This window comes from Carcharodon carcharias, chromosome 10, assembly GCF_017639515.1.
Source record: "Carcharodon carcharias isolate sCarCar2 chromosome 10, sCarCar2.pri, whole genome shotgun sequence".
Classification (NCBI taxonomy): domain Eukaryota; kingdom Metazoa; phylum Chordata; class Chondrichthyes; order Lamniformes; family Lamnidae; genus Carcharodon; species Carcharodon carcharias.
The window spans coordinates 41,503,798-41,530,639 of NC_054476.1; the positions used below are offsets into that span (position 1 = coordinate 41,503,798).

The 26,842-nt window shown below is 43.5% G+C and overlaps 1 protein-coding gene across 9 annotated transcripts in view; it reads left to right on the plus strand.

Moving 5' to 3' along the window:
- Positions 1-26,842, plus strand: part of plekha7b (pleckstrin homology domain containing, family A member 7b) — a 518,153-nt gene that overhangs the window by 443,343 nt on the left and 47,968 nt on the right. For 7 of the 9 annotated variants that reach the window (XM_041197491.1, XM_041197492.1, XM_041197495.1 and 4 more), the window contains 5 exons: positions 1,735-1,815; positions 4,496-4,561; positions 6,278-6,358; positions 9,020-9,169; positions 14,084-14,185. In XM_041197491.1, the coding sequence (XP_041053425.1) occupies positions 1,735-1,815; positions 4,496-4,561; positions 6,278-6,358; positions 9,020-9,169; positions 14,084-14,185 (480 nt within the window). The remainder of the gene's footprint in view (positions 1-1,734; positions 1,816-4,495; positions 4,562-6,277; positions 6,359-9,019; positions 9,170-14,083; positions 14,186-26,842) is intronic. The other 2 variants (XM_041197494.1, XM_041197498.1) reach the window with 1 other exon arrangement.

The following is a 26,842-nucleotide window of genomic DNA, read 5'->3' on the forward strand; positions in this document are numbered from 1 at the left end:
ATATGTTCTTTACATTGTCATCAAGCTTATCTTTACAGAATAGCCTATCGTGCCAAACTGCCTCAAAATTCTAAGCACATTATTTATTCTGTCAAAATCCTTCAAGATTTTGAACACCTCTATCAAAACTTTGGCATAAGTAGAACAACTCCAATTTCTCTAGTTTCTCCACTTAACTGAAGTCTTTCATTCTTGGTTGCACCTCCTCCAAGCCCTTGACATCTTTCTTAGTGTGGTGCCCATAACTGGCCACAGATCTCCAGCTGAGGCCTAACCAGTGCATTATAAAGGTTCAGCACGACTTTGTATTCTGTCTCTATAAATCCGAGCAGCTCATATGCCTCTTTAACAATTTTTCCTGCTACCTTCCAAGACTTCTGCATGAAGAACCCCATGCCTCTCTGTTTCGGTAACCCCTTTAAAATTGTACCATTAAATTTATATTGTCTATCCTCACTCTTTCTGCCAAAATGAATCACTTCACACTTCTGGAGACCAAAATACTCAAAATAAACTATTTTTCACATTCAGGCCTCTGATATTTAGTAAGATTATAATGATGGAAAGTTTTTAAAATATTAAAAAAGATATCTTACTTTTTAGTGTGAGGTATGAGATATGCACTGCTGTCCTTGGTAGTCCTATGCACTTACTTCATGCATTTAATCTCAGCTGTTTGCATTGTCCAGTCACAAATTTGTCCAGAGAAAGGATTTGTTGAGCATGGAGGTGAGGTCAATAACTTCAACCATGCAGCAGAAGAAATAGTTTCAGCATTTTGAACCTTGGTACCTTGAATTTGCATAGATGATTTCCATCCAGTCAGCAAAATTTAAAGAGTTTACTGCAATTTATCAATGTAACTTTAATTTTAAAATTGCCGGGTTTTTTAATATATTTTGTGCATTTTTAACTCACTGAACAAATAGTGATTTTTCTAGAAAACTTTGAAATCAATATGTGCCCCAGCCTAAGATTCGGTAATAAGTTTAGACCTGGACACTGGGAATGTGTCATTACCGTTGTTTGGGCTCATGTGTGATATGAGCTCTTTAACTATCAGTGATTCTGATAGAAGATCCTGCAGGATATGGGATACTGTTTTTGAGCTTTGCTTTCCTACTCGGACTGAGAATGGGTACCCCGCAGATCAACAGTATCTGATGAAAAATTCTTGCGATTTCACCCCCCTCATGGTTATATTCCATGGACTAGAGACTCCCCTGGTGGCAGATTCTGTTACAACACTGCAGCAGTTTTGCACAGACCTGGCGAGGATCCAAATAACAATAATCAGACTTGCCTTGAGAGAATACCTTATCATGTCAAAATGTCTCAAAATGCTTCGCACAAACATTTACTTTGGAAATGCATTGACTGCTATTAATTAAGCAAATAAAACAGCCATTCTGCAATAGTAATTAGTTGAACGACTAATTTTATTGATATATTTGGTTCAGGAAAGACAAAGTAGATAGAAGCTTTCAGAAATTCGAAGGAGAATTTAAGGTATTTCCAATATGAGCAGGATGTTGATGGTACTAATTAGCATATGATTTGCTAGAGGGCTGTTACTGAATCTTACAAGGACTATTTAGGAAATGGTGTGGTACATTCATCATATTGTGAAGTATTGAGTGAGATTGTGACACTTCACTTCGGTGACTTTATATGATTATAAGGAAGAAGCCCCCAATATTGTAATGAAATGTATTCCTCTTCTGTTTGGAACAGATGAAATCTAATGTACCTTTGATCAACACGGTTCACAGAATGGTAATGAAAGTTACACCAAGGTTCCGACCCAGTCTCCAAGTAAGGCTGCTTGTTCCAGCTGAAATTTAAAAAAAAAAATTCATGTGGCTATTCCATCAGCAGCTTGCTTTCCACCATGGTTATATATTCAGTGTTTAGAAATCAGCGTGTTCCCTTTCACGCTGATTTGGTCTGTCTCGTCATTTCTGTGAAATTAAAATGTTGATTTCAAAGCTCGATCTCCCGTTGCAGGCTGCAAGGCTGGGTTTATTTTGTAATGTTCAAGATTTTGTTAAACTAATTGTTTTCATATGTACCTTGTGTGAGCCTGTGTTTGATTTCATTAAAGGGGCACCATTTATTGTAAAATAATTTGGCACTGATTTTTTTCTGTTTTATTTTAAATCAATTAAAATTGCATTGAAATGCAACATTGCATATCATGACATCCTGAAAATAATGTGCAGTTTATATGCACGCACATGCGTGTACATGCTCACACACACTTGCACGTACACCCACACCCTATGATAACCACCTTTTTCTTAAAGATATTGCCCCTTTAAGGAAGGCAACTTAAGCAACATAAAGCATGCCTGTGCTGGCAAACTTCAGCATTTTACTGTGTGCCTTAATAACTTTGTGTTTGTGTGTCAAAATTACTTGTGATAGCTTAGCACAAAGGTTGCAGTTAGTAATAGAGATAGTTACAATACCAAGAGGCTTTGTTCAAATATATTTATGTTAATCAGGTTGGATACCTTGGAAAGATGTTACTGCAGCTGAGTTGATCTAAGGTTGATATTGGTGGTTTGTTGAAATAATCTGATGAGATAGTTAAATATGTTTCTTATCCAAACATCATAAATGGTATCTGTGGAGGAACATTATAGATGAATTGTAGCACAGTTTAAATTCAAAGCACATAGGGTACTGTATGTAAATAATATTTTGCTCAGCAAAATACCATCCAAAATACACGTGCTTCACAATACTCATTTGTTCACTGTTTCCAATTTGGAGAATGAATAATGGTAATAGTTCAGAACTTGAGATATTTGGTTTGAAGGAAAGATTATGGTTTCATGCTTGCCGTCAACATCCTGGGGGTTACCATTAACCAGGAGCTGAACTGGACCAGCCAAACAAGTTGTGACAAGAGCAAGTCAGAAGCTGGGAATTCTGTGGTCAGCAGCTCACCCCCTGACTCCCCAAAGCTTGTCCACCATCTACAAGGCAGAAGTCAGGGGTGTGATGAAGTGCTCTCCTCTTGCCTGGATGAGTGCAGCTCCAGCAACACTCAAGAAGTTTGACAACATCCAAGACACAGCAGCTAGCTTGATTGGCACCCCATCCATCTCCTTCAACATTCACTCCCTCCACCACCAATGCAAAGTGGCAGCAGTGTTTGCAATCTACAAAGATGCACTGCAGCAACTTGCCAAGGCTCCTTAGACAGCACCTTCCAAACCTGCCACATTTACTAACCAGAAGGCAAAGGCAGCAGATGCATGGGAACACCACCATCTGCAAGCTCCCCTCCAAGCCCCACACCATCCTGACTTGGAACAGTATCTCCATTCCTTCACTGTCATTGGGTCAAACTCCTGGATCTCCCTGCCTATCAGCACTGTGGGTGTACCAACACTACATGGACTGCAGCAGTTCAAGAAGGTAGCTCACCACCTTCTCAAGGGCAATTAGGATGGGCGACAAATTCTGGCCTAACCAGTGATGCCCATACCCCATGAAAGAATTAAAGGAAACGTCTTTATCACTGATATTTTATAAATATCAACCTAAATTTGTATGGACCTTCATCATTAAATCTTTATATTAGAGTGGCTAGCATATGAGAAATGCAACCCATCGTTTTTTTTTCTCATTACCCTAGCTCCCAATTCTTTCGCCTCATGAAGGCACTGGGTAAATTTGGGTGACAATTCCATGGATATGAGCAGACAGCTGTTAACTCACGTAACTGGTCATTCAATGTGTGACCAACCTAAACAGTGACTAGAAATTCGCAATAATAATGGGATTTAAACATCATTGCTGTATCCACTATCTTAACAATGGTGTTTATGTGCTTACATCACCAACAGTCATTTCTTTGTTAGTGATGCTGGTGGACAATTCATCTATTATGGGGGGTAGGGCATCATACTGAGCCATACTCAGTCCTTACCAGGTGGTCTCGGGCATGCACTTTCCAATAGGGGTCATTGGAAAATAATGAGGAATGGAGCCCTGTTTGATTCTCCATAACCATATACCCCACCGCCACCTCCAACTTGGGGAACAATTATGGCACCAATACCTCAGCTAACCACCTGAGGCTTCATCACAAAATTAGTGGCCAGTGTGGAAAATTTACGAGAATTGTTTAGGAAGTACTTGTTCATATCATTGTTATTCTGTGAATACTGGTTTAAAACTTTGTGTGAATTATTTGATCCTGAGGTTTTGCTGGCAATACTCTTAATACTCTGCTGTCCCTTTTTATAATTCCTCTTTCGGTCTGTACTTGCTTTACTTCTATTTTTACTAGACCTGCTTAATGAACAAACTTGAATATTCAATTGTAGCTTTGCTAATATAGTACAAAATTACTTTGTAATTTAATACTTTATATTATGTACAGTCTTTTTATTTGGTGGGGAAAGTCCCTAAAGCTAATTGGCTAACATTGTTGTAGCTTTCTGCCTGTTTCATCCTCTCTTTTACCTTTTTGTACTAGGTGACGGGGCAAGAACCAATCAGACGTGTTGTACAACCAGTTAAAATTGCAGAAAGCAATGCTGATGTGAGTCAAGTCTATATTTTCCCCCAATTTTCTCCTGCTGGCAGCAATGCATGATTCCAAAGAGCTGGAACTGATTAGAATTATGTTCCTGCTTGATTCTAGACAATGAGTGCTTGCAAACTATTTGATGGTGAGGAGTTTACAGTCTGATGCCACCTTTGCCAGAATTCCCTGGATAGTGAGCTGTAGCCGGAATGCTGATAAACTTTTTCCTCTCTGTTAACCAGGAGTAAGGGCTGAGATTACGGTTGAGATCAGCAGAGATGCAGAGATTAAGCCTGAAACATCCATGATTTATATGTCTTGACATCACAGCCAGTAGTGCATCTATCAGCTGGTGCATCAAGGAGCTTGAATCAAATGGAACTGTAGTTAGACTTGCCTTGTTCCCTTACACTACAGGCTAGGTTAATGCAGATTGAGCCAAGACTCAGAACATGTAGCTGGAACATTCTAACTGAAATTATATGCTAAAACTCATAAAATGTAGTTGCCATGGAAAACAGCACGAGTGGGAATTTATAAAGGTTATTAATAACTAATTATTTTGCAGTTGTAACATTTTCTCCTTGTGAGCTATGCAATGCAGCAATTATTGACTTCCTATCTGTGATTTCTCCACTTGCTGCATACCCAGTCCCAGCTGAGTTATCCTTGGGAGGCAGCAAGCAAAGATCATACTTTTCCAGGCTACAGACTCAGAAAATTGTCATGCTGATAGTAAATATCAGGAGCAGTTTTTTTGTGATTAATATTAACCAATACACCAAAAAATCAGTTTTAGTTAGAACATTTAAAGGACCTTAATTCAACTCTCATGTCGTCACTATTTTTTCACGTCTGTCGATTCTCCATTCTGTCTCAAATACATTTCCATTTTCTTGTCAGTTTAACTTATTTTTCTAACAAATTTAATTTATCCCATCTATTCTAACCACTTTTTATTCACTTCTCAACTTATTTTTTTCCTTCCTCTTGGCTTCCAATGTCATTTTGTTAAGTTTTAAAATGAGAGTTTACTAAAGAAAGAGAAAGATGGAATGAAGTGAAGAAATAGAAGTACAAAGAATTTGCATCCATACAGTTTGGAAAAGGTTTTTGTTTAAATGGGCTGTTTTTTTAAATTCAGCCAAAAAGCCCAGATATTGAAGATGGCCATGTCAATACATGTATCAATCTTTGCCAAATTTCATATGCATCAAAATGCAGAAGAGGATGTTGAGTGAATATACTCAGTGATAGTCTCTGGAGCCCTACAATTCATGGACGAATAACCTCATTTGCAGTGCTGGATTTACTGAGAATTTCGAGGATGTTTTTTCATGAGGTTACTGATTTTACTGAAATTGTTTTTTTAGGTTTTACTTGATCAGTTAGGGGATGGTGTCCCTACCTGTTAGCTGCAGCAACCCATGATGAGGCTGACATCATTGCATTTCTTACAGTATATGTTGCCTGGGCAGTTGGGACAGGCTTGTGGAATGGGGAGTGGAAAATTCACACTTAAAAGTGGGCTCAGCCTAGCTTTGTATGAAAAATAATGGTTTTTGTCAGGTAGCTGCTGCTTTGTTAATTAATTTTAAATGCAGCTGTATATTTTATTTTTCATATTAGTGGTGATAAAAATCACACTGTTCCCATCTCTCACCAATAATGCCAAATCATTGTGTAGAGCTTCATTATTGTTTAATAAATATTTCTTCTTTCTGCATCTAGGCTAAACTGAGCAGACTTTGTGAACGGGACAAAAGTCTCCAAGATCTGGAAGCTAAAGTTCGGCAACTGAAAACAGATAAGGTGTGCTGTAAGGAGAGGCAGAAAAAAAAAACAGCCCAAATACTGAAAATGTAAAATAAGTATATAAGAAATAGGAAAAGGAGCAGACCATACATCACTGAAGGCTGTTCCACCATCAATAAGGCTCACAATTGAACCTCTCCATCAATTCAAAACAAAAACAGAATTACCTGGAAAAACTCAGCAGGTCTGGCAGCATCTGGAGAAGAAAAGAGTTGACGTTTCGAGTCCTCATGACCCTTCGACAGAACTTGCGTTCGAGTCTCCATCAATTCTCCTTTCCTGCTCTGTTCCCTTTTCCCCTGATTCCCTTAGTTCCCAATCTGTTGATCTTAGTTTTGAATATGCTGATCAATTGAGTATTTTCACAATCCTGTGAGGGAGGGAATTCCAAAGCTTCACAACCTTCTTGAGTGAAGAAATTTCAGTCAAAAAATGTTGACCCCTTATCCTGAGACTATGTCCAGTTTTAGACTCTTCAACCAGAGTAAACAGGCTCTCAGTGTTGACCCAATCAAGGCCCTGCAGAATCTTGTATGTTTCAATGAGATTATTTCTCATTCTTCAAAACTCCAAAGCCTTGAGACCAATTCTACTCGATCTGTCTCCTTGGGACAACCCCCTCATCCTGGGTCTCAAGTTAGTAATAAAACACCTAGTGCAGGAAATGCTCAGCAGGGTGATCAAAATAGGTTAATGTTCTGTTTATTACTCTTCAGAATTGTCAGCGAGTAGCAACTTATCAGGTCTCCAGAAACTCTGTTCAGAAAGGACTCGCTTTAGACAAATGAAGTTTAATAGTTGTAGTGTCGAGTTCTGTGGAACAATTTTCAAAAAGAAAGCCATGCAGTAATTTTATTTGGCTCTATTTTTAATTACCTCTTCAACTGAAAACTGAGATTCTTATGGCCAGTTGTTTGACTGCAAGGAGCTCCCTTGCTAACCTTGTTCTTGTTGTTAGCCAATGCGCACAAGTGCCCATTCCAGCCTGTTCAATGGAAAGGGGTACTGAGGGCAGTTGCTCAAACTGAGAACGTGCAACTTTCTCAAATGGTTGATAGAACCTAGGGCCTTCCTGGTCTGAGTACCTTTATAGATTTGCTGAGCAGGTTCAATGGGCAGTGAGCTGATGGGTGAACAGTAGCACAGAGGTTATTCTACTGAACTATTACTCCCAAAGCCTGGACTGGTGGTCCAGAAATATGAATAATCCCACGAGGGAAGCCAGTGTATTTAAATTCAGTTAATTAACTAAGTCGGGAAAAAAAACTCTTGTATCAGTAATGGTGATCATGAAGCTACCAGAACCATTCCTGTGAACAGCTAAAGAAAATGTTTGCTGTCTTAGCTACTGCAGAAACTGATGGTGAACATGCATCCATGTCAGACAAAGGCAGGACAGGGCTCTGCTCTGGAGCTTTAAAACAACCACTGAATCATTTGATGTGGTGGGTTTTGCTTGCTTACCCACCTGCTTCAATGAGGATAGAACAAAGCAAAGCTGCCACACTGGTAACAGTCCAGCAGCTGAGGAAGGCTGACGCTGGAACCTTAAAGGTGATTTGCTTTGTTTCATTGTACTTAGAAAGTGCAAGAATCCAACAATTGGAATCAGCATCAGGAAGGGATTGGAGACACTTGTGTAAATCATAAATATTTAGTCACAATCCCATTTGACCCAGTACAGACAAGGAATCGCTGTCTCCAACCAGTAAACCGTCAGGGAATGAGTACAGACCTAGGAAGGGTGCCTTTACCCACTAGATCTATAGTAGGAGACTCTCAATATTTTTAAAAAGGACAACTTCAGTTGGATTTATGAGCCTTTATTTGGGGAATGCTTTAGTATTCGTTGAGTTGGTTAGCTCCAAGTTATACACCCATAGGTCAACAGTTGGTTACTTTTATATTGTACCGTATAGCAATTTTAATCTATTTGATATAAGGCACTGGCGTAAGAGGAAAGGTCTTCTGTTTATAGCCAAGTCATGTGTCATGTAATTTCTGCCATGCTCCAGTAACCCAAACTCCTCTTGTATCCAGTCACACGTATGTTTTGGCTGTCATTCTAAACTTGAGCCTGTAACCTCTATATCCCTCCCCTGCACCCCCATCCCCACCCCCACCACCAACACACCGCCCCCCCCACCCACCCCCACCCCCACCCCCACCCTCCAACCCCACTCCTACCATCAGATATCTCACTCCAGTCTCCAGCTCCTCTTCTCACTTGGTCATGCAATCTTTCATTTCTCAGGTACTTTACATTCCTCACAGCCCTTTGTCTTCCTGCTCTCCTAGGCTTGAACCTCATTTGATTAAGTCCACAGCTATCCTATATGCCACTCCCTGCATTCTCTAATGGCCTGTTGTAGCTCTTGTCACTGCATCTTTGAGCAGCAACTCCATCTCTTGTCCCATCAACCTTCCATCTTCTGGGTGTCAAACTCCTTCCCATTCTGTTTATCCTATCACTATTCCCTTGGGCACTGTTGCTGGATCAATCACTGTGCCTCTCTGCATTTCCCTCTGAAATGCTCATTCACTGGTGTACCTTAAATGGAAACCTTGTTTACAGAGGTGTTTGTGATAATTGCGCCCTTCATTTTGTTTGGGTATGATGTTAATTGCTGCAAGTTCTAACTTGTCATGTCCCCTCAGGACAAGCTTGAATCTGTACTGGAGGTAACACACAGGCAACTGGATCAATACAAAGGACAGCCAACCCATACTGAGAAGATCGCCTATCAACAGCGGCTTTTGCAAGAAGACCTCGTTCAAATAAGAGCTGAGATTTCAAAAGTCTGCACAGTAAGTGCTTTCTACATACTCCATATCAAACCATTTAACCAGTTATTGTAGTTTATGTAGTTACTAAAAAGACCATTCACAAAATCTCAGATATTTTCAATAATTAATTGATTGAAAGGTGGCACAGAAGTTCAGTGTCTGACTCACGAGTACACAAAAGCCAAACCTCGTGACACCTCCGCCGCAAGGCTCTTTCATATTAATTTCATTTTCCATTGACTGTGGTATAACTTTAGTCTGGTGTGAAGCCACATTTTAGAGGTACTCTCACAATCAGATACTATGGGAAATCTGAAAACTTTGTGTAGAATCTCTTTTAATATGACGAGAAAATGAATGTTTCCATCTGCTGTCCTGATCATAAAAAATAGGGAGATCAAAATTGCTGGGCAGAATGCAGTTACCCTGCAATATAACAAAGGCCTAGCCCTTGTTGCAACCAGCAGGTCAGAACCTGCAGTATAGCTGCAGCTTAGTGGGTACTCTTGAGTGATGTCAAAAACTTACTGCTTTGGTAGTATGTGTTCTAAGCGTTGCTACAGTTGTGTATCATCTTTAGGGGAAATGATGCACTCCCTTTAAGGTCAAAATGTTTGGAGTCATTTTATTCAAGTAGTGATGTTTGGTTATTGAAGAATATAGAGCCATTTATGGCTCATCAAGCCTATGACAGCTCTAGAGCAATCCATTCCATCCCATTCCCCTACTCTATCCCCATAATCCTGCAAGTACCCGTTCAATTTTCTTTTGAAATCATTGATTGTCTCAGCTTCCACCACACTCGTTGGCAGTGAGCCACAGGCCATTATTACATGCTTCATAAAAAAATTTGTTCTAACATACCACCCTCCCCCCCCCCCCCCACCCCCAAAGCATCTGTAGCCCAAAACCTTAAACCTGTGTCCCTTAGTCCTTATAGCATCAGCCACTGGGAATAGTTTTTCCTTGTCTACCTTAGCCAATCCCCAGCTGCTTCAACCTAATTTTGTTGCTTAAATTCTTCATCCTTGGAACCATTGTGGTAAATCTCCTGCACATCCTTTCAAGGACCTTCGCATCCTTTGTAAACAGTGGTGACCAGAACTGGTTGCAATACTTAGTTGTGGCCTAACCAGAGATTTATGAAGTTCCAGCATAACTTCCCAGCATTTGTACACAACACCTCTATTTATGAAGCCTAACATCCCCTTATACCTTGCTAACAACTTTCTCAGTGTGTCCTGGCACCTTCAAAGATCTATGCATTTGAAATGGCAACCCCAAATGCTATCCCTGCATACTCCTTAGAGCTGTGCCATTAAGTCTATATTGCCACTCCTCATCCCTTCTGCCAAAATGCAACACCTCACACTGCACTGTATTAAATTCCATCTGCCATTTGTCTGCCAATTCTGTTGACCTATCTATATTCTGTTGCAGTCAATTTGTATCATTTTGATTGTTTAGCACTCTTCCAACTTTGGTATCATCAGCAGTGTTTAAGTTTTACTCCATATTCCAAAACCCAAGTAACTTATATGTGTATCAAAAAAGCTGTGGTTCTCTCACTGGCCCTTGGAAAACACCACTCTTTTTCTTGTCTGGAGAATGAAAGATAATTATTAATAACCATTCAAAGATAACTACCGTCAACATCCTGAGGGGGGTGGTTACGATTGACCAGAAACTGAACTGGACTAGCCATATAAATATTGTGGCTACAAGAGCAGACCAGAGGCAAGGAATCCTGAAGCGATTAACTCACTTCCGAGCTGACCAAAGCTTGTCCACTACCAACAAGGCACAAGTCAGGAGTGTGATGGAACACTCTCCACTTGCCTGGATGAGTACAGCTCCAACAACACTCAAGAAGCCCAACACTATCCAGGACAAAGCAGCCTGCTTGATTGGCACCACATCTACAAAAAACATTCACTTCCTCCACCGCCGACGCGCATTGGCAGCAGTGTGTAGCATTTACAAGATGCACTGCAGGAAATCACCAAGGCTCCTTAGATAACACCTACTGCCTAGAAGGACAAGAGCAACAGACACATGGGAACACCACCATCTGGAAGCTCCCCTCCAAGCCACACATCATCCTGACTTGAAAACATATTGCCGTTTTTTCACTGTTATTGTGTCAAACTCCTGGAACTCCCTAACAGCACTGTGGGTGTACCTACATCACATGGACCACAGCGGCTCAAGAAGGCAGCTCACCGCCACCTTCCTGAGGGCAAATTAGAGATGGACCATAAATGTGGTCCTGTCCAGCAGTGCCCACATCCCATGGATGAATTTTTTTTTTAACCAAGCTGACACAAACCCTCCTCATTACATAAATTTCAGTTTTGTTAACCAACCTTTTATGTGGTACTTTGTCAAGTGCTTTCTTAGAACCCAGATAGACAACATCCATTGCATTCTCTTCATCAACCCTCTCTGTCACTTCGACAAAAAATTTAGTTAGATTAGTTGAGCATGATCTGCCTTTTACAAATCCCGTGCTGGCTCTCCTTAATTAACACAAACCTCTGAGCGCCTGTTGATTTTTCCCTGATTTGTTTTTTCTAAAATCTTACCCATCACTGATGTTAAATGAAGTGGCCTGTAGTTAATAGGACTATCCTGACACCGTTTCTTGAATAATGGTGTCACATTTGCCACTCTCCAATCCTCTGACATCTCCCCGATATCTAGGGAAGATTGGAAGATGATAGCAAGCTCTTCTCCTTCCTCCAACCCCAGTTTCTTTAACAACCTGAGATGAAAGCAATCTGACTTATCCACTTGAAGCCCCCTCTTGAATTGGTGCCTCCTGCCCCAGAACTAATCCCAATGCCACAAGGATTTAAAACCCTCCATCCTGCACCATGCCTCAAACCATGCATTAATCCTCCCTATTTTCCTATTTATTCTCTCACTGGCACATAACACTGAGAGTAATCCAGAGATTGGAACCATTATCTCCAATGACGGGCCACGTGATAAGGAGATACCAGCTAGGATCAGCAAGGCGAGCCAGGCACTCGGAAGGCTTCGCACCGGTGTAGTTAACCATCACAGCATTAGACTGTTCATGAAGATCAAAATGTACAACAGTCTTGTCATTACTTTCCTCTTCTATGGCTGTGAGTCCTGGAATTTATACTGCAAACACATAAGGCAGTTAGGAACAATTTCACATGCATCTTACTCCATCCTCAACATCTGCTGGCAAGACCGAATCAGGAACCGAGCCCAGACAACAAGTATTGAGGCAATGCTCCTGCCAGCACAACTGCACTGGGTAGAGCATGTAATTAGAATGGAGGACCATCGCATTCCGAGACAGCTCTGTGTGATGAACTAACGCCTGGCAAAAAAAGACCAATATTGGCCATGCAAGTTACAAAGACCTGTTTAAGGGAGATCTGAAATGGAGTGGCATCAAGCCTAATGAGCTGGAAGAATCAGCGCCAAGAAGGAACTCACTGGAAGCCCTGATCTGTAGAGCTTCTGTCACTTTAGAAAAGGATCAACACCAATTTCCTATTGCTGTCCCTGGACAACATCATGAAGCAACACCTGCCAATGTCACAACATGAGTTCCAATGCCCCAACTGTTTCCTACTCTGTGCATCCAGACTGGGACTACATAACCACCTCCGTATTCATTTGTTAATGAGTCTGCAGATCCATCATCACCTTTGAACTTGAAGGACAACCATCATCATCATCACTACCTTTGACATCTCAGTTTTTAAATCTGACCATAGGACCTCAATACCTGTGCTCTCTTTGTCACTGATACTAACGTGTAACACCGCTTCTGGCTTACTCCCTTCCCTCCCCTCCCCATCCTGCAGAATATTCTGCATCCTTTCCCTGATGTCATTTACCCTGGCACCATGAAGGCAACACACCATGTGAGATGCGCAATAACCCATGTGTACGGTCTTCAGTTATAATCTGTAACAAGTTAAGCATTTTATGGGTTAAATGATAATGTTAAGCAGCAGTGAGTCTCCACTGCCAAACGTGCACCAAGAATTAGCAACATTTTTGCTGAACAGGAAACCTCGAAAGATTTATAATATAAATCAGCAAACTATTCAGGTGAAACTTTTTGCTTGTCTTTTGAATTAACATTTGAGCTCTTCATGTGAAATTAATGCAAGATTAGAGCTAGTAGTATTTCCGTGGTAGTGAATATGGATTGGATCACAATGTCAAGCAATTGAAGCTGAGATGATAAGCTCCTTTAGAAGGGAGCTGGAATTGAGCTATGAAGTACCTTGTATATTCCCTGACCTGCTTTATGCCACTGGGCTTCAATCTGGCCAATAGTTGGGGTGTTTCTCAGAATCATCTTTCGGGATGTGATGCACTCCACTTGAGGTCAAATGTTTGGGGTCCTTTTATTCAAATAGTCATGTTTTGTTATCTGAGCATGGACAGGGGAGGAAAAATTAGTTTCTTCTTTTGATTCGTAAAGTACATATGTCGATATTGAGTACAAGATCGTCGCTGTGATTATCCCCTCCCATTCCATAATTTAATCATTAGTATGTTGATTGGATCATTAAGTCTAAGCATGTTTTTGCTGGACATTTCCAAAAGGATTCCTGTACTCTTTTTCTTTGCAGGTAATATTGGGGAAGCTCATTCAGATAATGTTGTCAAACTGTGTAGGAAAATGGATCGATACGAGACAGAAACAGCTGTAGTTGAAGTAATCTCTGCTGTCTTTTGAGCTCTGGGATTGGACAAATGCATTGCAGTTCTGTCTATTTCTGTGTTAACAGTGCCTTGTGGGATAAGAAGTCAATAAACCAGTTCAGGAGAGAGAACAATAAAATAACTACTGTCCACTTTAAATCCATTGGAGTGTTTGTTTTTCCATCAATTACACTGTGGAATGAAACAAACTCATATATCATTTCTCTGTAGGAGTTGGAGAATGCATGGAAAGAATATGAACAGACAGAAAATGATGTGAACCAGCTCAAGGAAGCAATCCTGGCACACATGAAAACAGTACCTAGCCCACAGGTAAGCTTGTGTGGGAGTTGTATATTATTGAAATAATCAGTTAAGGGCTAAGAGCAAGACAACACTAAGTTTGAAAAAAGTAGGGCAACGATTTGGTAACTTAAGCAGCCAGTGATGAGGAAATGCCATGTTTGGTTTTTAAACGCATAAAGTTTGTAGGTGAACATAAAGAACTCAAAGGCTTGGAGCTCTTGGGAAAGAATGAGTTAGACTAACAGATAATCCAATACAAAAACAGAATTACCTGGAAAAACTCAGCAGGTCTGGCAGCATCGGCGGAGAAGAAAACAGTTGACGTTTCAAGTCCTCATGACCCTTCGGCAGAACTAGGCGAAGCCCAGGAAGGGGTGAAATATAAGCTGGTTTAAGGTGGTGGGGGGGTGGGGTTGGGTGGGGGGAGAGAAGTGGAGGGGGGTGGTGTGGTTGTAGGCAAAAGCAGTGATAGAAGCAGATCATCAAAAGATGTCACAGACAGCAGAACAAAAGAACAAATAGGTGTCGAAGTTGGTGATACTATCTAAACGAATGTGCTAATTAAGAATGGATGGTAGGGCACTCAAGGTATAGCTCTAGTGGGGGTGGGGGGAGCATAAAAGATTTAAAAATATTTTAAAATAATGGAAATAGGTGGGAAAAAGAAAAATCTATATAATTTATTGGGGAAAAAAAAACAAAAGGAAGGGGGAAGAAACAGAAAGGGGGTGGGGATGGAGGGGGAAGGTCAAGACCTAAAGTTGTTGAATTCAATATTCAGTCCAGAAGGCTGTCAAGTGCCTAGTCGGAAGATGAGGTGTTGTTGCTCCAGTTGGCGTTGTGCTTCACTGGAACAATGCAGCAAGCCAAGGACAGACATGTGGGCAAGAGAGCAGGGTGGAGTGTTGAAATGGCAAGCGATAGGGAGGTTTGGGTCATTCTTGTGGACAGACCACAGATGTTCTGCAAAGCGGTCGCCCAGTTTACGCTTGGTCTCTCCAATGTAGAGGAGACCGCACTGGGAGCAACGAATGCAGTAGACTAAGTTGGGGGAAATGCAAGTGAAATGTTGCTTCACTTGAAAGGAGTGTTTGGGCCCCAGGACGGTGAGGAGAGTGGAAATGAAGGGGCAGGTGTTACATCTTTTGCGTGGGCACGGGGTGGTGCCATAGGTGGGGGTTGGGGAGTAGGGGGTGATGGAGGAGTGGACCAGGGTGTCCCGGAGGGAACGATCCCTACGGAATGCCAACAGTGGGGGTGAAGGGAAGATGTGTTTGGTAGTGGCATCATGCTGGAGTTGGCGGAAATGGCGGAGGATGATCCTTTGAATGCGGAGGCTGGTGGGGTGATAAGTGAGGACAAGGGGGACCCTATCATGTTTCTGGGAGGGAGGAGAAGGCGTGAGGGCGGATGCGCGGGAGATCGGCCGGACACGGTTGAGGGCCCTGTCAAGGACCGTGGGTGGAAAACCTCAGTTAAGGAAGAAGGAGGACATGTCAGAGGAACTGTTTTTGAAGGTAGCATCATCGGAACAGATGCGACGGAGGCGAAGGAACTGAGAGAATGGGATGGAGTCCTTACAGGAAGCGGGGTGTGAGGAGCTGTAGTCAAGGTAGCTGTGGGAGTCGGTAGGCTTGTAATGGATATTGGTGGACAGTCTATCACCAGAGATTGAGACAGCGAGATCAAGGAAGGGAAGGGAAGTGTCAGAGATGGACCACGTGAAAATGATGGAGGGGTGGAGATTGGAAGCAAAATTAATACATTTTTCCAAGTCCTGATGAGAGCACGAAGCAGCACCAAAGTAATCATCGATATACCGGAGAAAGAGTTGTGGAAGGGGGCCGGAGTAGGACTGGAACAAGGAATGTTCCACATACCCCATAAAGAGACAGGCATAGCTGGGGCCCATGCGGGTACCCATAGCCACACCTTTTATTTTGAGGAAGTGAGAGGAGTTGAAGGAGAAATTGTTCAGCGTGAGAACAAGTTCAGCCAGACGGAGGAGAGTAGTGGTGGATGGGGATTGTTCGGGCCTCTGTTCGAGGAAGAAGCTAAGGGCCCTCAGACCATCCTGGTGGGGGATGGAGGTGTAGAGGGATTGGATGTCCATGGTGAAGACGAAGCGGTTGGGGCCAGGGAACTGGAAATTTTTGATGTGACGTAAGGTGTCAGAGGAATCAAGGATGTAGGTGGGGAGGGACTGGACAAGGGGAGAGAGAAGGGAGTCAAGATAACGAGAAATGAGTTCTGTGGGGCAGGAGCAAGCTGAGACGATCGGTCTACCGGGACAATTCTGTTTGTGGATTTTGGGTAGGAGGTAGAAGCGGGCCGTCCGAGGTTGGGCGACTATCAGGTTGGAAGCTGTGGGAGGAAGATCCCCAGAGGAGATGAGGTCAGTGACAGTCCGGGAAACAATGGCTTGATGTTCAGTGGTGGGGTCATGGTCCAGGGAGAGGTAGGAGGAAATGTCTGTGAGTTGACGCTCAGCCTCCACACCAGACAACAACAGCACCACCCTTGTCAGCGGGTTTGATAACGATGTCAGGGTTGGACCTGAGAGAATGGAGTGCAGTAAGTTCAGCGAGAGAGAGATTAGAATGGGTGAGAGGAGCAGAGAAATTGAGACGACTAATGTCGCGCCGACAGTTCTCAATGAAAAGATCAAGAGAAGGTAAGAATCCAGAGGGAGGGGTCCAGGTGGAGGGACAATATTGGAGGTGGGTGAAAGGATCCGTTGAACGGGGAGAGGACTCCTGCCCAAACAAATGAGCCCGGAGACGAAGACGGCGGAAGAAGAGTTCAGCATCGTGCCGAGCCCGAAATTCATTAAGGTGAGGGCGTAGGGGTATGAAACTAAGTCCTTTGCTGAGCACTGATTGTTCAGCATCGGAGAGGTGAATGTCAGGGGGTATAGTGAATACACGGCTGGGGATGGGATTGGAAGATGGGGTGGGGACGGAGGGACAGGCAGGGGTGGAGGGTCCTAGATGGGTGTTGGTGTCGATGAGTTGTTGGAGCTTGCGTTCCTTAGCACTTGAGAGAAAGAGAAAAAGTTTCTTGTTGAGGCGTCGGATGAGAAGAAGAATAAAATGAAACTGGGGGCACGCGCAGCTTTGAGAAAGGGTACAGCGGTGCTGCTGGAGGGAGAGGTTGAGTGTGTTCATATGGCGGTGCATGGCACTGAGTGTGGATCTCAGGATGCGACGGGAACAGCAGTCCGAGAAACGTTTTATGTCCCGGAAATACCTGTAATCCTGGGTGGGTTCAAAACATGAGGGGTGGAATTTCAGTTGAAATCCACGTGGGGTAATTCGGAGACGGAGACAGTCACTGAGAAAGGAGATATGGCTGTGAAAGCGGGTTTTAGTAAACACCTTGTCAAGGAGAGAAATGGAAAGCAATGAAGGTGAACAAGGCAAAAGAGAGATACGGAAATCTTGTCGTAGAGACGAACAGAACTTCTTCAAGGACGTAGGCATTTCTTGAAGAGCACACAGAGATAAAAACAAAAAACTGCGGATGCTGGAAATCCAAAATAAAAACAGAATTACCTGGAAAAACTCAGCAGGTCTGGCAGCATCGGCGGAGAAGAAAAGAGTTGACGTTTCGAGTCCTGGTGACCCTTCGACAGAACTAGGCGAATCCCAGGAAGGGGTGAAATATAAGCTGGTTTAAGGTGGTCAGGGGGGGTGGGGTTGGGTGAGGGGAGGGAAGTGGAGGGGGGTGGTGTGGTTGTAGGCAAAAGCAGTGATAGAAGCAGATCATCAAAAGATGTCACAGACAGCAGAACAAAAGAACAAATAGGTGTCGAAGTTGGTGATACTATCTAAACGAATGTGCTAATTAAGAATGGATGGTAGGGCACTCAAGGTATAGCTCTAGTGGGGGTGGGGGGGAGCATAAAAGATTTAAAAATATTTTAAAATAATGGAAATAGGTGGGTAAAAGAAAAATCTATATAATTTATTGGGGAAAAAAAAACAAAAGGAAGGGGGAAGAAACAGAAAGGGGGTGGGGATGGAGGGGGAAGGTCAAGACCTAAAGTTGTTGAATTCAATATTCAGTCCGGATGGCTGTAAAGTGCCTAGTCGGAAGATGAGGTGTTGTTCCTCCAGTTGGCGTTGTGCTTCACTGGAACAATGCAGCAAGCCAAGGACAGACATGTGGGCAAGAGAGCAGGGTGGAGTGTTGAAATGGCAAGCGACAGGGAGGTTTGGATCATTCTTGCGGACAGACCGCAGGTGTTCTGCAAAGTGGTCGCCCAGTTTTCGTTTGGTCTCTCCAATGTAGAGGAGACCGCATTGGGAGCAACGAATGCAGTAGACTAAGTTGGGGGAAATGCAAGTGAAATGTTGCTTCACTTGAAAGGAGTGTTTGGGCCCCAGGACGGTGAGGAGAGTGGAAGTGAAGGGGCAGGTGTTACATCTTTTGCGTGGGCACAGGGTGGTGCCATAGGTGGGGGTTGGGGAGTAGGGGGTGATGGAGGAGTGGACCAGGGTGTCCCGGAGGGAACAATCCCTACGGAATGCCGACAGTGGGGGTGAAGGGAAGATGTGTTTGGTAGTGGCATCATGCTGGAGTTGGCGGAAATGGCGGAGGATGATCCTTTGAATGTGGAGGCTGGTGGGGTGATAAGTGAGGACAAGGGGGACCCTATCATGTTTCTGGGAGGGAGGAGAAGGCGTGAGGGCGGATGCGCGGGAGATCGGCCGGACACGGTTGAGGGCCCTCTCAAGGACCGTGGGTGGAAAACCTCAGTTAAGGAAGAAGGAGGACATGTCAGAGGAACTGTTTTTGAAGGTAGCATCATCGGAACAGATGCGACGGAGGCGAAAAAACTGAGAGAATGGGATGGAATCCTTACAGGAAGCGGGGTGTGAGGAGCTGTAGTCAAGGTAGCTGTGGGAGTCGGTAGGCTTGTTTACAGCCTTCCGGACTGAATATTGAATTCGACAACTTTAGGTCTTGACCTTCCCCCTCCATCCCCACCCCCTTTCTGTTTCTTCCCCCTTCCTTTTGTTTTTTTTTCCCCAATAAATTATATAGATTTTTCTTTTTCCCACCTATTTCCATTATTTTAAAATATTTTTAAATCTTTTATGCTCCCCCCACCCCCACTAGAGCTATACCTTGAGTGCCCTACCATCCATTCTTAATTAGCACATTCGTTAAGATAATATCACCAACTTTGACACCTATTTGTTCTTTTGTTCTGCTGTCTGTGACATCTTTTGATGATCTGCTTCTATCACTGCTTTTGCTTACAACTACACCACCCCCCTCCACTTCTCTCCCCCCATCCAACCCCACCCCCCCACCACCTTAAACCAGCTTATATTTCACCCCTTCCTGGGATTCGCCTAGTTCTGTTGAAGGGTTATGAGGACACGAAACGTCAACTCTTTTCTTCTCTGCCAATGCTGCCAGACCTGCTGAGTTTTTCTAGGTAATTCTGTTTTTGTTTTGGATTTCCAGCATCCGCAGTTTTTTGTTTTTTGTTTTTATCTCTGTGTGCTCTTCAAGAAATGCCTACGTCCTTGAAGAAGTTCTGTTCGTCTCTACGACAAGATTTCCGTATCTCTCTTTTGCCTTGTTCACCTTCATTGCTTTCCATTTCTCTCCTGGTGCTTGACAAGGTGTTTACTAAAACCCGCTTTCACAGCCATATCTCCTTTCTCAGTGACTGTCTCCGTCTCCGAATTACCCCACGTGGATTTCAACTGAAATTCCACCCCTCATGTTTTGAACCCACCCAGGATTACAGGTATTTCCAGGACATAAAACGTTTCTCGGACTGCTGTTCCCGTCGCATCCTGAGATCCACACTCAGTGCCATGCACCGCCATATGAACACACTCAACCTCTCCCTCCAGCAGCACCGCTGTACCCTTTTTCAAAGCTGCGCGTGTCCCCAGTTTCATTTTATTCTTCTTCTCATCCGACGCCTCAACAAGAAACTTTTTCTCTTTCTCTCAAGTGCTAAGGAACGCAAGCTCCAACAACTCATCGACACCAACACCCATCTAGGACCCTCCACCCCTGCCTGTCCCTCCGTCCCCACCCCACCTTCCAATCCCAGCCCCAGCTGTGTATTCACTATACCCCCTGAACTTCTCCTCTCCAATGCTGAACGATCAGTGCTCAACAAAGGACTTAGTTTCATACCCCTACGCCCTCACCTTAATGAATTTCGGGCTCGGCACGATGCTGAACTCTTCTTCCGCCGTCTTCGTCTCCGGGCTCATTTGTTTGGGCAGGAGTCCTCTCCCCGTTCAACGGATCCTTTCACCCACCTCCAATATTGTCCCTCCACCTGGACCCCTCCCTCTGGATTCTTACCTTCTCTTGATCTTTTCATTGAGAACTGTCGGCGCGACATTAGTCGTCTCAATTTCTCTGCTCCTCTCACCCATTCTAATCTCTCTCTCGCTGAACTTACTGCACTCCATTCTCTCAGGTCCAACCCTGACATCATCATCAAACCCGCTGACAAGGGTGGTGCTGTTGTTGTCTGGCGCGCAGGCTGAGCGTCAACTCACAGACATTTCCTCCTACCTCTCCCTGGACCATGACCCCACCACTGAACTTCAAGCCATTGTTTCCCGGACTGTCACTGACCTCATCTCCTCTGGGGATCTTCCTCCCACAGCTTCCAACCTGATAGTCGCCCAACCTCGGACGGCCCGCTTCTACCTCCTACCCAAAATCCACAAACAGAACTATCCCGGTAGACCGATCGTCTCAGCTTGCTCCTGCCCCACAGAGCTCATTTCTCGTTATCTTGACTCCCTTCTCTCTCCCCTTGTCCAGTCCGTCCCCACCTACATCCTTGATTCCTCTGACACCTTACGTCACATCAACAATTTCCAGTTCCCTGGCCCCAATCGCTTCCTCTTCACCATGGACGTCCAATCCCTCTACACCTCCATCCCCCACCAGGATGGTCTGAGGGCCCTTAGCTTCTTCCTCGAACAGAGGCCCGAACAATCCCCATCCACCACTACTCTCCTCCGTCTGGCTGACCTTGTTCTCACACTGAACAATTTCTCCTTCAACACCTCTCACTTCCTCAAAATAAAAGGTGTGGCTATGGGTACCCGCATGGGCCCCAGCTATGCCTGTCTCTTTATGGGGTATGTGGAACATTCCTTGTTCCAGTCCTACTCCGGCCCCCTTCCACAACTCTTTCTCCGGTACGTCGATGATTACTTTGGTGCTGCTTCGTGCTCTCGTCAGGACTTGGAAAAATGTATTAATTTTGCTTCCAATCTCCACCCCTCCATCATTTTCATGTGGTCCATCTCTGACACTTCCCTTCCCTTCCTTGACCTCTCTGTCTCAATTTCTGGTGATAGACTGTCCACCAATATCCATTACAAGCCTACCGACTCCCACAGCTACCTTGACTACAGCTCCTCACACCCCGCTTCCTGTAAGGACTCCATCCCATTCTCTCAGTTCCTTCGCCTCCGTCGCATCTGTTCCAATGATGGTACCTTCAAACACAGTTCCTCTGACATGTCCTCCTCCTTCCTTAACCGAGGTTTTCCACCCATGGTTGTTGACAGGGCCCTCAACCGTGTCCAGCCCATCTCTCGCGCATCCGCCCTCATGCCTTCTCCTCCCTCCCAGAAACATGATAGGGTCCCCCTTGTCCTCACTTATCACCCCACCAGCCTCCACATTCAAAGGATCATCCTCCGCCATTTCCGCCAACTCCAGCATGATGCCACTACCAAACACATCTTCCCTTCAACCCCACTGTCAGCATTCCGTAGGGATCGTTCCCTCCGGGACACCCTGGTCCACTCCTCCATCACCCCCTACTCCCCAACCCCCACCTGTGGCACCACCCCATGCCCACGCAAAAGATGTAACACCTGCCCCTTCACTTCCACGCTCCTCACCGTCCAAGGGCCCAAACACTCCTTTCAAGTGAAGCAACATTTCACTTGCATTTCCCCCAACTTAGTCTACTGCATTCGTTGCTCCCAATGCGGTCTCCTCTACATTGGAGAGACCAAACGAAAACTGGGCGACCGCTTTGCAGAACACCTGCGGTCTGTCCGCAAGAATGACCCAAACCTCCCTGTCGCTTGCCATTTCAACACTCCACCCTGCTCTCTTGCCCACATGTCTATCCTTGGCTTGCTGCATTGTTCCATTGAAGCCCAACGCAAACTGGAGGAACAACACCTCATCTTCCGACTAGGCACTTTACAGCCTTCCGGACTGAATATTGAATTCAACAACTTTAGGTCTTGACCTTCCCCCTCCAACCCCACCCCCTTTCTGTTTCTTCCCCCTTCCTTTTTTTTTTCCAATAAATTATATAGATTTTTCTTTTTCCCACCTATTTCCATTATTTTAAAATATTTTAAAATCTTTTATGCTCCCCCCACCCCCACTAGAGCCATACCTTGAGTGCCCTACCATCCATTCTAAATTAGCACATTCGTTTAGATAATATCACCAACTTCGACACCTATGTGTTCTTTTGTTCTGCTGTCTGTGACATCTTTTGATGATCTGCTTCTATCACTGCTTTTGCCTACAACCACACCACCCCTCTCCACTTCTCTCCCCCCAACCCAACCCCAACCCCCCCCACCACCTTAAACCAGCTTATATTTCACCCCTTCCTGGGATTCGCCTAGTTCTGTCGAAGGGTCACGAGGACTCGAAACGTCAATTCTTTTCTTCTCCGCCGATGCTGCCAGACCTACTGAGTTTTTCCAGGTAATTCTGTTTTTGTTTTGTATTTCCAGCATCCGCAGTTTTTTGTTTTTTGAGATAATCCAATATATTTTCCAGTCCAGACACGAAAGCTGCAGAATCTTACTCAATCCGAAGCTCTATGTATAGTGCTCACATACCTTCCATTGAGCAAAACCATTGATTTTCTGTTAGTGGGTCTCACACACATGGTTTGGTGAGCTAAGAGGGCCCCGCACATGATTTTTTGGGAGGGTGGTGGGGGGGTTGGTGGTGGTTGCGAAGCAAGGAGTAGAATAAAGGCAAGAGGGAATTTACTGTGGGATCATGGGGGCAACACCTCCCCCATACAGACTGATGGGCAAATGCTACATTTTCATCCATATTGGATGGGCTAGCAATGGTGAATGGCCCACAATAGTGTGGGCACCTGCCAGCCCTACTCAAGTTCACTGTCCTCTTGCTGACCTTGCAAGCACAAGAGTGATCAGTGCTAGAGGGCACCAGTGGGTGTGACTTTTAAGATAACTGCCTTTAAGATAACCATAGGATCTTCAATGCCTAGGTCCTGTTAGGATGAAGAAAAATAAAACTTACAGAAATATATATTTTAAAATGTCAACAAAAATTAACAGAGTCAGTTCTAAAAATGTACTGGAGAACTGGAAAATTAACAAAAAGCAAATGGCGTCAGCCCCTGTAGGAGCTATGTGGATTTGAGCTGAATGTTCCAGTAATTGGTGCCTTTATGTTCCTGCACCCAAGCCTTAGTGACTCCAGAATATAGTCCAGTGGATTTAGGTTGTTTTCAAAGAGCACTTCTAGGCTTAGAGTTTGATCCAATAATCTGTTTATAATGCAAAAGAGCTTCCAAAGGAAGTGATTCTTTTGTGTAACTGCTTTCATTGTGGTCAGTCATCTAATATATATGAGGGAAAGAATTCAGCAACAATGTTAAGCTGTGCATGTGAGCACCTAGTGCAGTCTAACTGAGACCTTCTGCAATCTGTCGGGAAGTAGAAAAATTGCCATTACTGTCATGGGAGATACTGTTTGGATGTTGCAATTAAGGCACCATGTTAGAGTAGAGCTGAAGCAGATTTATCCTGAAATTTGACCTTTGCTTTAGCTGATCTTCAGGAGCTTGATGTTAACACATGGAATACAAAATGGGTAAAACTGCAACAAGCACAAAATTCATCAAAAAATATAAACTAGAATTAAAAGCCGTGTAGCAAATGATGATGCTTCTTTGTTCTACATTCTCACATCAACATTGTTTTTAAAAGTATATGTATTTTTGAAAAGTATTTTCTCTTCCTCCTTTTCTTTACCATGCTGAAGGTGTTGACTTGTTGCTGGACAAAATCCGACAACTGAAACCCTCATTCTTGCCTTTGTTCACCTCTAGATTTGATTATTCCAATGCACTCCTGGCCAGCCTAATCCAAAACTCTGCTGCATGCACCAAATTCTGTTCACTCATTACATCTGTGCTTGCTAACCCATATTGGCCTTGGTCAAGCAACGCCTCGATTTTAAAATTCTCGTTCTTGTTTACAAATTTCCATGATTTAGCCCCTCCCTATTTCTGTGACCTCTTCCATTTCTACAACCCTCCTCCTGTCCTGGCCTCTGGCACATCCTTTGTTTTAATTGACCCTCCACTGGCTGCTGTACCAGCAACTGCTAAGGTCCTAAGCTCTGGAATTCCCATCATAAGCCCCTATGCCTTTCTTTCTTCCTTTAAGATGCTCATGACCTGTTTGGCCAGGCTGTTAGTCTTTTGCCCTAGTATTTTTAACACTACCTTGGATGCATGAGTAATCAAAGTTATGATGCAATGTTCTTCAGATTTTGTGATATTTGTCGTCTTCTCCAATGGGACCATTGTGCTCCTGAAAGTGTCTTCCGGCCATTCTTCCTCAATGTACATCATCTTCTTACACAACTCTCCAAGCCCTTCTATCATTTCTGTAGGGATTCCATCGCATCTTTCTGCTTTTCCTGGTTTCAGTTCTTATATAGTTCTAAATAATTCATACTCCAGAAGCTCAGGTCCTAAATCATCCTGGGAAATGTTGTCATCTTTCTCTTGTTCTAGTTCTGTTGGCTTGCCATATTTGTCATAGAGGTCCTCGATGTACTCTTTCCATCTATTCTTTACTTCCTCAGATTCTATAAACAGCGTACTATCTCTACCAGCAGTTTATCTTTGTTCTTGCCTACCTCCTTTATACAGTCAATTTCTTTATTTTCTCATACAGTGTGTTTATTCCTTTTTTTTGTAGTCCTTCCAATTCTCTGCACTGCTCTCTCCACCATTTCTCTCTAATCTGGCCAGTCTTTCCCTGAACTCATTGTTTAGTTTTCTATACATTTATTTATTTTGATTATTATTTTGGTTCTTCCACTTTCTTCTCTCATCCATTTTCTTCAGCATTTCTTCTCAGGCCCATGGTTTTCGAACCCTTTTCACTTTTTATACAATACCATTGTCATCTTTAGCACTTTCAATCTGTCCCATTGACCTTAGCAATTGCCTTGTGAACCATTGTTAACATTACAGGTGAAGCAGCGATTTATTGCCTTGTGAACCATTGTTAACATTACAGGTGAAGCAGCAATTTACTTATACAGAATAATCGGAAGAAGTAGCCGCTCACAATATGGTCTCCTCAACATTGGGGAGATCAAACACAGACCAGGTGCCCACTTTGTGGAACACCTCCACTCAGTCTGCAAGCATGATTTTGACCTTCCAGTTGTTTGTCATTTTAATTTACCACCTTGCTCTCAAGCTCTCATTTCTGTCCTTGGCCTGTTGCAATGTTCCAGTAAAGCTCAACGCAAGATTGTTGAACAGCATCTCATCTTCTGATTAAATACTTCACAGCTTTCTGAACTCAACATTGGGTTCAACAACTTCAGACCATGAACCCTGTCCTCCATTTTGATTTTTTTTTTTTGCCATTTTTTTTTGCTTTCGGGCAGAGCTGTTAATTATTCTGCCATTAGCACCTACTATGGAGCAATGCTTTGTCTTTTTACTACAACCATTACCGCTCCCTTTGCCTTTTGTTTCATGATATATTTGTTATTTAATCTGTCCTGCCCTATACCCTATCCCAGATCTTCCCCTTTGTTCGACCCCCCCCTCCTACCTTTCAACAGTATAAAACCCACCACATATCTACCTCCCTTCAGTTCCAAAGAAGAGCCATAACCAACTAGAAACATTAACTCTGTTTCTCTCTCCACAGATGCTACCAGACCTGCTGAGTTTTTCCAGCATTTGCTGTTTTTATTTCAGATTTCCAGCATCTGCAGTATTATGCTTTTATTATGTTGTTAACGTCTTTTCTCTCTCTCTCTTTCCTGCTTCGTGAAACTTGACCCCACTCAGAGCTCTGCATCTTCTGTCTATGCCACCTTGGCTTTTAATTTCCCTTGATTCTCTTAAGCTGAATTTTAATTTTCATGGCAACTAGATATAACCTGTGTCCATAGTTGCACCTAAGTAGACACATGAATTCTGTATTTATGGTTAATTCTTTATAGTAAAGATCCTAGCAAATAGATTGGAAGCCAAAGCAAACCATTACTTTAGCTGTGATGAGCTCGGTTTTAGGAAAGATTGTGGAATTAGAAAGGCTGTAGCATTAAGTGAAAGAACACAGAATATCAGCAAGAAGTGTACACCTGTTTGTGTATTATGAAAAGGTTCTTGACTGGGTGAACCGGCAAAAGCTGTTGAATGTGTTGGAGATGATCAGAGTTGACTAGAAAATTTCAATCATTGTAGCTTTTTATGTGCGACAGACTGCTAGAGTCAATTCAGTATTTGGTGAACCTGAACCCAGTATAATCGGGAGAGGGGTGAGAGAAGGTCGTCTACTATCACCGCTGCTCTTTAACATCTATGCGAAAGACTTGATAAAAGAGGCACTAGATGAAGTACAGAAA